Source organism: Canis lupus, chromosome 4, assembly GCF_048164855.1.
Source record: "Canis lupus baileyi chromosome 4, mCanLup2.hap1, whole genome shotgun sequence".
Classification (NCBI taxonomy): Eukaryota; Metazoa; Chordata; class Mammalia; order Carnivora; family Canidae; genus Canis; species Canis lupus.
Window position 1 is genome coordinate 59,616,298 of NC_132841.1, and position 15,054 is coordinate 59,631,351.

General features: G+C 57.0%; 1 protein-coding gene across 3 annotated transcripts in view; it reads left to right on the top strand.

Moving 5' to 3' along the window:
- CAMK2A (calcium/calmodulin dependent protein kinase II alpha) overlaps positions 1–15,054 on the top strand; it is a 65,144-nt gene that overhangs the window by 31,938 nt on the left and 18,152 nt on the right. For 2 of the 3 annotated variants that reach the window (XM_072824539.1, XM_072824538.1), the window contains exons 7-13: positions 2,430–2,532; positions 3,858–3,941; positions 4,072–4,166; positions 5,440–5,562; positions 5,945–6,028; positions 7,506–7,548; positions 9,974–10,014. In XM_072824539.1, coding sequence (XP_072680640.1) covers positions 2,430–2,532; positions 3,858–3,941; positions 4,072–4,166; positions 5,440–5,562; positions 5,945–6,028; positions 7,506–7,548; positions 9,974–10,014 — 573 coding nt within the window. Of the gene's footprint in view, positions 1–2,429; positions 2,533–3,857; positions 3,942–4,071; positions 4,167–5,439; positions 5,563–5,944; positions 6,029–7,505; positions 7,549–9,973; positions 10,015–14,718; positions 14,752–15,054 lie in introns of all 3 variants that reach the window. The other variant, XM_072824537.1, reaches the window with a different exon arrangement.

Below are 15,054 nucleotides of genomic sequence, written 5' to 3' on the forward strand. Positions count from 1 at the left end.
GGCCCTCAGGGTTCTTCCTCTTCCCACCCAAAGGAGAAGAAGGACAGGCCTAAGCAGATGTGTGACCGAGGATTGGCCTTGCCTGGAGTCAGCACGGACTCCTAGCTCTTCTTGGCTGAGCCTCAAGGCATTGAGGCTGGTAGCTCACAAATTACCCCCAATTTTCAGAGCAGGAAACAGAGGCCTAAAGAGCCTAAGGGACTTGCCCAAGAATATGCAGTTCAATTGTGCCTAAGCTAGGAATGGAGCCCCGGCCTTCTGAGCCCAGATCCTGTTCCTTGGGTGGCCACACAAATCAAGCCTCCAGCCCAGAGCAGCCCCAGAGCCACTTGGGCAGCTTTGTTGGACCTCCTAAGTCTTCTGCAGGCTGTACCTCCATCCCCACCCTGGATGGGACCTCCAGGCCCTCCTCAGCCTGGACACCCTCTCTGGACACTCCCCCTGGGCATCCTTCAGAAGGTCCAGGTCTATCTCTGGGAAGCAGTGCTCTGCCCAGAACCCCTACCCACCTCTGACTGTCACAGGGGAGCTCCCTAGGGCTCAGTCTAGACCTGGAGGCAAGTGTACCCTCCAAGAGGGTCCCGGCCAGATGGCAGGGCAGTTCTCCCAGAGGGCCTGTTCCCATTATAGCTACAGCCCCTGCATGGGAGGAGGAAGGAGGAGAGGCAGCACAAATTTAGGCCACTCTGGATAGATTAATTAGTGGCATATTCATCAAATCAGGACAGGGCGGCTACCAAGACCCAGCACACTTTGGGAACGCAGTCCCCAGAGGATAAAAGAGGCCTTCATGACAGGCAGATGGAGCTATATTTGTTTGGGTCCTGCCTAGCTTTGGGCAGTGAGAGGTCAGATGTGGGGCCCCCCTCAGAAGTCCCAGTGGGAAGGGGGGGTCAGAGGAAATCAGCTGTCTCCAGGGACTCAGAACCCATGCTCCCACCCCACCCCAAGCCGTGCTAATGCTCATGGAGCATGTGGTGTGGGCCACTGCCAAGTGCCCTACGTGGATTATCATGACTAATCCATGTGCCACCCCATGAGGTGGGCTTTATGCACTTTTCTGAGAGGAATCTAAAGCTCGGAGAAGTGAAATGGTTTTCCCAAGTTCCATAGCATGGAAGTGGCGGAGCCAGGTCATAGGCTAGGACTACCCAGCTGCAGAATTCACCTCGACTCCCCTCTGGCCTGTGCAGGGGGATTTCCTGTTCTCCACACCCAGCAGAAGACAGCTGTCTTCCAGTCCCCAGAGGCCAGGTGGCACATATGGGGCCCCCATCTCTCAGCCCGGAATGGTTAAGAACATGGCTCCAGAGCCAGACTTGGCCTTGATTCTGGCTCCGTGCCTTATCAGCTGTGTGATCTTGGTCAAGTCACTTAACTTTTGGGGGCCTTAGTTTCCTCATTTTTTTTTAAGATTTTATTTATTTATTCATGAGAGACACAGAGAGAGGGAGGCAGAGACATAGGCAAGAGGGAGAAGCAGGCTCCATGCAGGGAGCCCGACGTGGGACTCGATCCCGGGTCTCCAGGATCACACCCTGGGCTGAAGGCGGCGCTAAACCGCTGAGCCACCCAGGCTGCCCTAGTTTCCTCATCTTTAAACGTATGACAAATACTTATTAAGTGCCTGCTATGAGCTGCCCCCCGCCTTAGGTGCTGGTGATAGTGGCTGACAGACAGATAAGGAGCTCACTGTCTATAGAGGTGACAGTCAATAAACAAGCACATAGACACATGGGGAAAAACTTACAAATTGTGATATCTGTGACCATAACCACCAGTCACTAAGACAGAGGATACCTGGGGGCTCCTCCTTTAGTCATGGAAGGATTCTTTGAGGGGGTGACATGAAGGTAGGAGCAGATGAAGAGAATGGGCCAGCTTTGTGAAACTCAGAGAAGGAGCAGATCAAACAGGAGAAACAGGAAGTACAAAGGCCCTGAGATGGGAGCAAGCATGACAGTTTCAGGGAATGCAGGAGGCCACTGTGGAAAACGGGAATAATAATGCCTATCCCAGATGTTGTTGAGGTGATAAGTGAGGTGATATATGCAAACTACTCAACCTCGTGGCTGGCACACAGTAGCGGCACAATAAATGTCACTCCTTTTTCCTTATTGCGGTGTGGCTCCCCCCACCCCAGTTCCCTGCCGTTGCATCAGCCTCAGCCCCAAACCCTGAGTAGAGGCGAAGGAGGGGATGGGTGGTAGAGAAAGGGTTGTCCTGTTGCAGGTTGTCCTGCATGCCCTAGGGTGTTCCCCTCTCTGGGGGCCGAAGCTCAGGGTCCTGTGGCTGGGACAGGAGGTGGGGTCAGGGCCCACTGCTCCTCCTCCTGTAGGCTCAGGGCCCCAGAGGTGAGGCTCTGAATCTGCTCACTGTCCTCTGGCTCTTTCTTCCCTGATTTCCCTCTTTTCTCTGGTCCTGGGAAGCCGGAGAATCTGTTGTTGGCCTCCAAACTCAAGGGCGCAGCGGTGAAGCTGGCGGACTTTGGCCTGGCCATAGAGGTAGAAGGGGAGCAGCAGGCATGGTTCGGTGAGTGGGGGCAGGGGACGGCAGGGGTGTCAGGGACCAGCCTTGTGTTGACGCTTTGAGCTCTAGGAGCCCCCCTGCCCCAGCAGGGACAGGCAGGAGATGACTGTTGCATGAGCCAGGGCTCAGGGAGCAGAGGTCTCACCGCACTTAGCCTCTGGTCGGTGGGTGTTGCCCATCCTATCTCCATGGGGGTCAGGGGCAGGGATGCGGTTACCATCAAAACAGTACACGGCTTCTCCGCATGCGCACACGCCACCAGTGTTGGCTGGGGGCTTCCATGGGTTCCCCTAACGGCCTGGGTGCCGTGCCAGAGCCAATGGTCTTGACTTTGCAAACAAGGAACACGAGGCTAAGAAACTTGGAAGAGTTCATGGGAAGTTAAAAGCGGCAGAGCCAGCCTTTAAGCTCAGAAGAGCCAGCGTACTCTGAGATTTTGACATAATTGAGTTCTTTTCAAAAAGGAAAACTTTTTGGGGGGTGCTACTGATCAGTGGTTTAGAGCCAGAGCTCTGGGTTCAAGTTCTGACTCTGCCACTCAGGAGGTGTGTGACTTGGGGGCGAGTCATTTCACCTTGCTGAGGCTTCGTGGCTCATCTGTAAAATGGGGGTGATAACCGTGGGTCCTCAGGGCTGTGTGAGGAGTAAATGAGACCAGGTGTGGAATGCTCAGTCCGATGCTGAGCACACACACAATAAAGAGTGCCTGTTCTTATGATTACTTGTTAAAGTACTTTGGGTGCCCGTTTATTTCAAGTGATCCTCGAAACACTGCTGGGAGGTAGTAAAAGGAGGAATCCTTAATCTCTCATTTGACAGATGAGGGAACTGAAGCCTTGAGGGAAAAGAGGCCTCCCCAGGGGACATAGGGCAAAACCAGAGTTAGGGGCAGGCCTCCTGCTAGCCCAGGCCCAGCTCCTAGAAGGGTAGGGCGCGGGCAAGGGTTCTGCTCAGTCTTTCCGGGCATGGCAAGGACATTTTGTCTAGAGTGGCACCAGCACTCGGTAGTGGCTGCGGGAGAGCTGCTAGAAGTGTATGATGCTGAGTCAGGACACCACGGGAAGGATTCTGGGATTAATCCATGACTTCTGCCATAGGCTCTGGAGTGGGGGTGGTGACAGGTGCACTGTGTATTTGTCCACCCTGGTCTAGAGGCTTTGCTGCCTCGCCAGGCCAGAGCTTCCTGCCTCTGACCCACTCTGGGGGGCGGGGAGTGTTTTCCCCATCTCCAGGGCAACCCCATCCCTCTTCCAGCAGGATCTTGCTCTAGGTTGCTTACATGCCAACCTCTGTGTGTGTGTCTGCCTGTCTGTGTGTCTGGGGAGCAGGGTTCGCAGGGACGCCGGGATACCTCTCCCCAGAAGTGCTGCGGAAGGACCCATATGGGAAACCCGTGGATCTGTGGGCCTGTGGTGAGTCCATCCCAAAGCCCTCTCACCACCCTGGGTGCTTGCCCCTCGGGTGCCCTCTCCTTTCCCATTCTTCCTCTCTTCGTCGCTCCTCCTCACAGAAGGGTGAGGCTTCTCCTGGTCCTTTCCCCAGGGGTCATCCTCTACATTCTGCTGGTTGGGTATCCCCCATTCTGGGATGAAGACCAGCACCGCCTGTACCAGCAGATCAAAGCTGGCGCCTATGATGTGAGTGTCCCTCCTCTCTCTGGCCTCCCTGTGGTCCCTTGTGTCCCTTCTGGTGAAAGCCAATACCAGGGAGGTCAGAGACCTAAGCTGTCTCCCTCCTGCCCTCCCAACCCACTTAGGCCCCCTGCCACCCTTTAGTTGTAGGGTGGGTGGAGTTTGAGGGGTGACGGCACACGACCCCACCTCATGGTTGGGCCTTGGTGTGATGGCATTTAGCCTGGGGCCCCAAAGGGCAGAAGCATCACCAAAGTGGGGTGAGCGGTAGAAGGTAGGCCCCAGAAGCCAGACCCCCTCCCTCCCTCTCTCCCTCCCTCTCTCTCTCACACACACAAATAATAATGCACATACAAATAATAATAGCTAACACAGCACTCTTCTAAATGCTTTCTACATTATCAGCGCTAATCCTCATACCCAGCTATGACATAAATAAGATTATTATCCCCCATTTTACAGAAAGGGAAGCCGAGGCACAGACAGGTTAAATAACTGCCTGCACCGCATAGCTAAGAAATGGTAGAGCTGGGATTTGAACCCAGGCAGTTCGGCTCTAGTGTCTGTGTTTCTAATGACTGAGCTATGCTGATTTTCAATAAGGCTGATTCTATCAAGCCATGTGCTATGTGTTTTATATCATATTGAACCCTCATATCTTTAGGGACAGCTTGAGGGTCACATGTCTTGTCCAAAATCACACAGCCCAGGAGGCAGAGCCAGGACTTGGGCCAAGCCTTATTTTTTGTTTTTAAGATTTTATTTATTTATTCATGAGACACACACACACACACACACACACAGAGAGAGAGAGAGAGAGAGAGAGAGAGAGGCAGAGACCCAGGCAGAGGGAGAAGCAGACTCCATGCAGGGAGCCGACGTGGGACTCGATCCCAGGTCTCTAGGATCATGCCCTGGGTCGAAGGCAACGCTAAACCACTGAGCCACCAGGCTGCTCATGGGACAAGCTTTCTGACTCTGAAGTCTGGCCTATAACCACTGGCCTACTGCTCCCCAGATAAGGCACAGCCTCAGGAAAACAGAGGAAGGCCTCCTTCCCCTCTGGCCGCTGCTCTGATTTGTCCTGGGGGCAAAGGACCCTGACCCTCCTCTGGTTCCAGAGGGGCCCCTGCATTAAGGATCCCAACTCCTCCTGGTTTTGGATGCCCAGTGGATGGACAGTAGGACCCCTGCCTGCTCCCCTGCCAGTCAGGGGCTGGGGGATCGCAGGGGTGGCCTGGGGTAGGCTGGGCAAACCTGGCCCCTCTGCCCCTTCCAGTTCCCATCACCAGAATGGGACACCGTCACCCCGGAAGCCAAGGATCTGATCAATAAGATGCTGACCATCAACCCATCCAAACGCATCACGGCCGCTGAGGCCCTCAAGCACCCCTGGATCTCGGTGAGCCTTCCTCGGCAGGGCCCTACCAGGAGCGCCTCCAGATTCCAGGGTCCAGACCTCCATGGAATCCTGGCCTTGCCCCTGGCCCCTCAGGCCCAGCATAGGGTCAAGGTGGCTTAATCCAGAGATGCTACCTTGCTCTGGTTCTCAAGGGGAAGTGGGAGGACATTGGAGGCCTTCTGTGTTGGCATCCTGACTGGGGGTGCTCCTGGCATGGAATGTCTGGTGCCAGGGATGCCAAGCACCTGCCGTATTTACAATGTCCCCTAGAACAAAGATTTGTCCCCCCTAAGATGCCAACCACAGCTCCGTAAGACGCCCTGCCGAAGGGCCTTTGGGAGGGCCTGCCTCCCACTCACGCACCTCTCCCCACTTCCTCCAGCACCGGTCCACCGTAGCCTCCTGCATGCACAGACAGGAGACCGTGGACTGCCTGAAGAAGTTCAACGCCAGGAGAAAACTGAAGGTAACAGGTGCTCGCCCTCCGTGGCCCCCGGACATGGCGTAGCTTGGTTGGGTCTCCACAGAGGCCGAGAGACTCACTCACAAGTTCTCTCCTTCCCTGAGTCAACGAGCACTTACTGAGCACCGACTCTCTGGGCTGGGGAGTGAGCAGGTGGAAAGGACAGACAAGGAACCAGGACATTAAGGGGCAGTGGTGAGTGCTGTGATGGGGCACGCCCTGAGGCTGGAGGTGACCACAGCAGGGCCGCGAGCCGGGTCTGGAAGGACCAGGGCAAGCATCCCAGGAAGCCTTGCTGGGCAAGGTGCACTTAGGCGGACGCCCAGAAGGATAAGCAGGCATTAGCCACGTAGAGTCAGAGTGGGCAGATGTTCCACAGAGAGAAAAGCTCATGCAGAAGTCTGGGAGCATGAGCTTGACCCCATAGGGGGCCTCTAAGTGTTTCAGTGTGGCTGGCGAGAGGTTCTAGGGGGTGAGATGGGACTGGGCAGGAGACTGGGAGGTGGGGGGTGGGTAAGAGGTCCTGCTGCCAAGCACTAGAGAGGACAAGCCAAGAGACAGGGACAGGGGTCACCACCCAGAGGAAGCCACAAGGGGACCCAGGTGGGCCAGGAGCTGCCTCTCAAGCAGACTGTATGTGCTCCCAGGGCTGTGGTACCCCCTGGCCTAGACCTCGCCAGGGACCCCATGAGCAGGTAGGAAGAGCAACTGAGGGGGTTCCAGCCTGCTGGAACAGAGAAGCTGTCAGAATGCTGAGTGACAGATCCTGAGGCCCCAGCTCATTGGGAACCTTCTCACCAACTGCTCCCAGGCCTGACATGGTGGCTCCGGAAGCGACATGGGCCAAGGGGGTGGTGGGCAGCATGATGCCAGGAGAACTAAGTCCCACTCCACCTCCCCACGGGGAATGGTCACAGAGCATATTTCAAAATGTCCTAAAATCATGGGCTGTCAGACTCAGAGACTGTCTAAATCAGACAGCACCAGGACCAGGAAGGCCATCCTTGGGCCCCTTGTTGAGACAAGAGGCTTTCTCATGTCAACCGTCCATGGCTGTGAGCCCAGGAGCCCTGGGGAAGATGAACTAGTGGTGAAGTAAGGTACTGAGTGCCTGGGTGGAGGGGGAGGAGGGTGGCCCCAGGAGGGCAGGGTCTATCGTCCTTGGCCTTTAGAAGTCCCCACCAACAGGTGTCTCCGAGCCCTTCTACTACCTCTGGCCAGGTCACTGGAACCTATTAATATCTGCTGCTAGGATGGCCCTGTCCCAGGAGCTGTGCCAGCTCAGGCCTGGCTCACCCCGATTTCCCCAGGGAGGCAGGGATGGTCTCTGGGCCATGGGTTGAGGGCAACTGGATGAGCAGGGCAGAGGGCTTTGGCTTTGTGTCTCAATGCAGCACCTGCCTCCTTCCCCCCTCCCCATTTCTGTCTCTCCTCTTCCCTCCAACTTCCTGTCCCCCACCTTCCCTCCTTATCTTTGCAGGGAGCCATCCTCACCACTATGCTGGCTACCAGGAACTTCTCTGGTAGGTGGTGGGACCTCAGAGTCCCATATATATCCTGCACAGGTCTGTTGGGAGCATCGCCCTGTCGGATATCTATGGGGCCTCAGGCCAGGAGCCTGGGAAGAGTGAGGGATACAGAGGACTTTAAGACTGGGGGCTTGGGTCACCTGCACCCAGAGGCGGCGGGAGCTGAAAGGTCAGCAAGCCAAAGGCCCACGAGGAAGGGTTAGAGGTTGAGTCTGGCTCCCCAGCCTCCCACCAGTGCTGGGATTCTCAGGTTGGGCCAGCCCGAAGAGAAACCTCCCGAATATTGGGGTATAGGTCCAGGGAGGACTGAACCAGGGCCAGGGAGTAGCAATATTCCTGTTTGCTGCTGGTACTGAGCCCTGTACTCAGCAGTCTCCATGCTTTCACCCAGGTGGCCTTTGTGACAGGGCAGTGGGGGCCTGAGAGAGAGGCAGAGCCTGCTTTCAGTACAGCTTTGCACCACCCCAGAGCAAGTGCTCTTAACCAAGATGGGTCATCAGAGAGCCCGGGGTAGCAGCCTTTGGCCTTGGCCAGAGCCGACTGGTTAAGACAGGGAGTACCCAACGACCTGCAGCGTGTAGCCCCAAAGAGAAAAAGGAAGGGATTAGTGTCATGGCTTAGCAAGAAGCTCCCCTTGGCACATTGGAGAGCACCCAGGCCAGCCCCTGCCAGAGGCTTCTCTCTGGGGAGACCGGACAGCTGACAGGGCAGCTGAGCAGATATAGCAAAGCTCACCCGAGGGGCCCTCTGACTGGGGCTGCTGGGCCAGCCAGCTAGGGCTGCTGTGGACATGTGGCCGGTTCCACAGCAAGGGGTCGGTCTGGGAAGCTATGGCTCTGACTTTGCAGGGAGTCTACCTGCCAGATTAACCAGCTGGAAGAATGAGACCCAGAGGCATGAGAACTCTGCAGCTTCAGATTTGGGCTCGCCCCACCGCATTCTCCCCAGACAAGGATCCTACAGTTCCTTCAACTGAAACATGAGCCACCCAGACAGTCAGAATCTTTTTTTAACATCTGAAGTGCCCCTGGAAACTCAGAGCTCCCAAAATGGTGCCCGTGGGTCAGTTTCCATCTCTTGATGGGCTCATGGGGACCAGGGGTGTTTTTAAAACAGCGGCGCTTTTGACAAGAGTCCCCAGCAATTACAAATGAGGAGATTTCACAGAAAAACCCAGTTTTCTGTCTTTTCTTGAAATTCAGAACACGTGACCTCACAGAACCTGCAGTCCTGCAGTCGTGGGCTGGAGCTGAGAGGGCCCCCTTGAAGCTGAGGGGCGACCACTCCCCCTGTTCCACTGCACGCCCCAGCCCGGCCCACGAAGCTCACAGAGGATGGACAGCCATCCCTCTCGGCTTCGGGATCCAGAGGCACCCACCCCCGCATTTACTCTGCAAGAGGGAAACTTGCCTGGAAGGGTCACAGGTGGACTCGTGAGGGGGACTGGGAGGCTGGGCCAGCATGAGCCTGTCCCTCAGAGCCTCTGGGGCATCCAGGTCCCGTGCCTCCCCTCTTCCCAGGCTCACCATCCCCAGGCCACCGGGAGGAGGACTTACAGTGGCTACACATTTACTGAGCGTCTACTGCATACACGTCAAGTGCTGTGCTAAGCGCTTTAGAGATACCCTGTCTCCTTTAACGTAAGGCAATTGTTTGTGGTCTGAAGCAGCCAGAGGCCAGACGCGAGGCAGGGCTGGGCATCCATGCCAATTCCTGGCCGTGGGCGGCCCTCTCCAAGGGCTCTGGCCAGGAGGTAAGGAGGGAGAGAGGAATGACAGAGGCGGGGCCTCCCCAGGGCTGCTCTGCCTTTCCCAGCCACCACGGAGCTGCCAGCCCAGCCGTGGGGCTCTGAAGTCTGAGGGGAGGGAGGCCTCTGGAGGGGATGGGTGCTCTGGCAGGGTGGGCCCCTGAGCGGGGCATCTGCTTCTCCTCACCGGCAAAACAAGGCCCGCAGCTGTCCAGAGTGAGTAGGCAGGGCTGACACATGACCTCGGCAGCAGCGTGGGGCTAAAATTAGAGCGGGGCTGGGGCGGGGAGGGAGAAGCCAGCCCCGGGCCAGGCAGCCAGGCCTCCGGGTTGGCCGCCACCAGCCCGGGCGGTGACCGGGATCCAGAGGGAATCCCCAGGCTGAGACACTGACCCCACGGGGCTGGGACGCACCGGTCACCTCCCGCAACCCATGGGGCCCGAGGGGCACGCTGGGGCTTGCTGAGGAGCGGGGAGCCCAGGCCCACCTAGCGGGCACCCCCAGGCCTCGGCGCCAGGGAGGAAGGAGGAGCAGGAGCAGGAGCAGGAGCAGGAGGAGGAGGAGGAGGAGGCGGCCCGCGGCTCGCTGAGGCGCCCATGCTGCTGCTCCTCACCCTGTGGGCCTCGGTGCCCTGCCTGCTGTTGGTAACCCTCTACTTTTTCTCCTTCGCAGGAGGGAAGAGTGGAGGAAACAAAAAGAATGATGGTGTGAAGGTAAGCCCCCCGGGGGGCCTGGCAGGGCCGGCATCGGCATCGGCATCGGCATCGGCATCGCGTCGGGCGGCAGCGTTTCCGCCCACAGGGCCTGGCTTGCGGGGCTGGGGCGAGGCCCAGGCCTTGCCCACGGTGTTCCGGGCAGATGGGGCAGATGTCGTCCCTCGTGCGGCCCGGGCCATCCCCAGGATTGGCGGGGGCAGGAGGGGGAGGGGGGCGTTAAAGCAGATGGGCGAGGCAGGTGGCCTGGGGATAGGGCGGGCGCCCAGGCAAGGGGCAGGTCTGAAGGAGATCTCTGGTTCTCCGGGATGGGAGGACCGGAAAGTGAGGGTACAATGAAGAGACAGAGCTGATCGTGACCCCTGACCCCGTGCGCACCCCAGTCCAACCCACAAAGCCCACGGAGGAAGGATAGCCACTCCTCTTGGCTTTGGGATTCAGAGACACCCACCCTCCCCTGTCGAGGCCTGCCGGTTCAGTGCCAAGAGTCCCCTCCTCCCCTGACCCAGGCCTGTCCTCCATCCCCACCCCTGATGCCCGAGCTACTTCTTTCCACACCCTGCTGACCCCTCCTTCCCACCTCTCTCTTCTCCTCCCTCTGCTCTCTGGGGCCTGCCCCCCCTCTCTGCACCTCCCTTCTCCCCTGCCACTGGCTTGCCTTGTGGGTTCTCCTCTCTTGAGACCCTGCCTTTTTCTGGGCTCAGAGCCCTGACTGGCCAGGGACTCAGGGCTGGGCTGTGCCCAGGATGCTGGAAGGTGTGGGATGCTGTCCAAACACAGCCACCCAGGTGGGCTGGTGGCTTCATGGCTTCATTGTAGTGCTATTTATGGTCTCAGGCCACTGGCTTTGGTTTAGGGGTTGCATGGAAGGGGGTCTGGGCTGGATGACTGGCTGAGGGCAGGATTTGGGCCTCCCCACTGCTTTGAGCCTTCCAGGGTCTTGAGTTTCCTCATAGGTACAATGGATGCGGTGGGAGGGGGGTAGACTTCATGATTTCTAAGATTTAAGCTTTAAAAACAGAAAAGAAAGAAAAGAAAAGAAAAGAAAAGAAAAGAAAAGAAAAGAAAAGAAAAGAAAAGAAAAGAAAAAGAAAAAGGCAATAAAACTCTCTCTAATCCCTTTTCCTTCTCATCGTGGGTACTTGAAGAATACATAATTATTTGTTTATCAGCCAAAGTCAGTGGTTTTCAAACTGAACTTCTTGGAGTCTGAACGTTTTGGGGAGGCACCCTTGGCAGTGGATGGGGTAGAGTAGGATAGTAAGGAGGCCGAGCAGAGAAGGTTCTGGGCTTCGCTCGCCCACTACAGCCAGAGCAGCTCCGTGTTACAGACCTCGCAGTGGTTAAGGGAGCCAGGGCGGACTTAGCGGAGCTGGAAACCTCAGCCGGTTATTTGAATCCCTTGAGCCTGTGTTTCCTCATTCCATCGAATGGGGGTAAAAGGGATTCCCACCTCCCAGGGCTATTTGTGAGGATGAAGGAAGATAATAGGCTTTGAGGAGCTAGCAGGGGTACTGGCGTGGGATACATGCTCATGAGATGCTAGTCAGCATTGTCTTTTCTGTTTTCTAGATTGCACTTTCAAGTAAGATTCCTCTTGAAAACAAAGTTTGATCAAGGAAGTATTTGGCAACACAGATCTAAAGCCAACCCAGTTTATAAAGTTAACCCACGCTTATCCCAAATCCTATGATGGAGTCCAGAACTGAGCTCTGGTTTACTTGCTGTTTTGGATTACCCATGAGTCAAATTCTCTCCCCTGTCTAATTGGAAAGGGTATTGGGGGAATGTGCAATTTGAGGTTGGCCCAGTTTGGAGCAACTGGGGCCCCCTTGGCCATAGTGTATAGACACTGGGGGTGCTGGGTTCCCCAGGAAAAAAAAAATATTGGGAGTATAGGACAGAGGCCACAGGTGCCAGTGGGCTGTGGCCCAGGTCAGTGGAGGAGGAGGGGGCAGAGGGTGGGCTACGCCATCTGCTTGGCTCTTAGGTGTGGCCCTGGCAAGGGCTGACATGCAGCCATTGGGTGTGAGGTCAGGGCCTCCCTCAGGCTGGGTCTTGGGGTGAAGCTCTCTTCTGGCTCCTCTCCAGGCAAGGCCAGGAGGCAGAGACGGCCTGAAGGCAAGGGCATCACCGAGCATGGTGGAACTCTGGCCAGTCATTGCAGGGCTTACCAGTGGGCACAACAGAAGAGAAAGCCACTCTTTCCTGCAGCAGCAGGACAGACCCCAAGTGACTTCTCAGGGTGGCGCAGGTGTGGATGAAGAATAGTCTCCCCAAAGGCTATTCCTGGCCAGACCGTCTCTTTGCCCTTTATGGGGGTGGAGAAGGAGGGAAGTCCAGCTGGAAGACGACAGTAACCAGGATTTGGGGAGCCCGGCCTGTAATATGTCCCTTTGGGCAGGGGGTTCCGTCGTGTATTTCACTATGAATGACGCTGGACCTCAAGCCAAGAAGCCGTGGGTTTGCAGGGTCCCATCTTCCCCTCCTTTGGAGACCTGGGTCATCGATTTTGTGCACCTGGGTCATCTGTACAAGGGGAGAATGGCAGGTGTTCGCTGGGGCCAGTAAGAGGCTCGCACCGGAGTGGGCCTTGGGGAGTCCCACCAGGCCCTCCGTTAGCCTATCCGTGTTCAGCCCCCATGGGGAAGTGCGTATTCTTACAGCTTGGTCCCTAGAGACACCACCAACCTCGTCGGAGGCTTAGCTGGAGGCCCAGTGATTGCTGGAGGGAAGATGGGCTGGTTGGAGAGCAGAGCTGCAGAGTACTGTACTTTATACTGTACTTTATGGGCTTTTCGAGGCTAATTTTGCCTCTATTTCTACCGGCTTCGCTGACCCTAGAACCATGCTTCTCCACATGGTTCTGAGAGATGTGACTCTACTTTTGGTGAAAGACCCCGGTCAGTATGGGGTTATGATTAGTATCGTCATCATCCGTGATCCAGGGAAATGGAGTCTTTCTGTTACTGAGGAGTGACGGCCCCCTCCCAGCCACCACTAAGCCCCTACTTCTCTGAGGAGCGGCCGACTGCTCCCACCCCTCAACCCCACTCACTGCCCCCTGTTGGTGTCCCATCCGTGCCATCGTGACCCCTCTCCCCCATGTCCCATCCTGTCACTGTATGTTCGAATCTGATGCAGTCTCTGCTCTGTGTTCCCTCCTCGTGTCCCGCCTGGAACCCTGGCCCCTGTGTTCCTCAGGTTTTTGCTGACGGCGAGCTGGGAGGGCCTATCCCCTCCCACATACGCTGTGCCCGGCCGGAAGTGAGGCCGACCTAGGGCTGCTGCAGGCTGCTGGCGGTGGGACTCACACGGTCTATCCAGATGTAGGGACCCGGAGCCTTGACTCCAGGCAACGCCCAGTGAGCCCCTTCTGCTATGTTTGTGGGAGGCTCCTGGCCCTCAGAGGCTCTGGATCTTAGAGTCAGAAGGCCCAGAATTAGACCTAAGGATCCTCGGAGAATAGCCAGGGCCTCCCCCGGGGCAAAGGCCCACCCTGAGGGCATCTCAGGTCCTTTCCCTGCTCCTCCCCCCACAGCACAGCAAAGAGAACAGCCTCCAGGCCTCTCAGAGGTGAGCGCGTCCGGGAAGGACGAGCCTGTGCAGAGCACTCAGGCCTGGAGCCTGGAGGCCTGGATGGAGGAGAAAGCCTACCCTCGGGGGTTCCAGCCTCTGCTCCGCTACCGGCTAGCTGGGAGACCTCGGGCGGTCACTGCCTGGCTCTGGGCCCCAGCCTCCCATGCGTGCAAAGCAAGGGCCAGTCCTAGACCCGCAGCCTTCCCTGAGGGCTGGTCTTTACGACTCCCAGCTTAGAGAGAGAACGAGAAGACAGTCTGCATGTGTCCTCTCTCTTTCTCTCCTTCCCTTGGTTCCACAGCCAATAATACAAACGAAGCTGCAAATCCTCCAAAAGCTGGACTAGGAGGGATGGCAGGGCCCAGCTGTGCATCTGGCCATACCTCAGTTTCTCGATCAGTGTAAAGGAGCTGAACGGGCCTGTCGCCGGGAAGCTGGGGCCGCAGGCAGGGTTTCGAAGGCCACTTAGAGGACTGGTTTCCACACCCAGGCCTGCTTTGAAGTTACCTGGGGATACTGTTTAAAATGCAGATGCCCAGGCCCCACCCCAGACCTAGCTATGGAACCCCTTGAGGGGGCCTTGTTATGTTTCTTTTCGACAAGTTTCCCAAGTGATTATGACAGTCAACCAAACCAGGAGAGGGGCTCTTTCAGTAGAGACACATGGGGAGGCTAGGAGGAGGCACTGGGCCTCATCTCAAGACCTGAGCAGCCTTTTGTCCTGTCAGAGCTTTGGCTTCCAGAGGCCTTAGGCAACTGGCATCCAAATCCTAGGATCTGTTTCCGCCATCAGGGCTTGGTGTAGAGGAGCCCTGGTCCAAGGGAGGCTCGGCCTGGAGCTGCTGGTCAGATGGTGAGCCCCAGGTGGCTGTGCATGAGGCCCCCCCACAAGAGCTTTGGGCTGAGAGAGGACCAGCCCTGCGAGGGCAGCTCTTGCTCACGGCCCTGACTTCTTGCCCCAGTGCCACGCTGGCAAGGGAGGGACTGTCGAGGATGACCCTGAGGCCCATCATCCTTCCAAACCTCCCCCTGTCGTCCGTTTCTCTGCTCCCTGCCGTTTCTCTGCTCCCTGCCGTTTTCACTCTGTGTCTTTTCCTGTCCCATCTCTTCTCCTTGTTTTTCCAGAAAAGAAAGTCCAGTTCCAGCGTTCAGTTAATGGTGAGTGTCCGCCGTCTTCCAAACGCCGGTAAAATGCTGGGCCTCGAACCCTCGCTCCTGCCTCCCTCCTGCAGGCTGCATTGGGAACCCGGGGCGGGGGAGAGGGTGCTCAGGGCATGCTTGGTACGTGTGCCTTGTGTGACAACATGTGTGTTGCGTGTGCGTGTTGTTTGCGTGTTTCTGTTGACACCTCCCACTCCATGGCCCAGACCAGCAGCCTGGCAGGTAGACCAGAGAACGCCCTCAGGTACGCAGGTTGATTCGAAGCCCATCCCACGTCCAGCCCTTGGCTTCTTGCTTCTC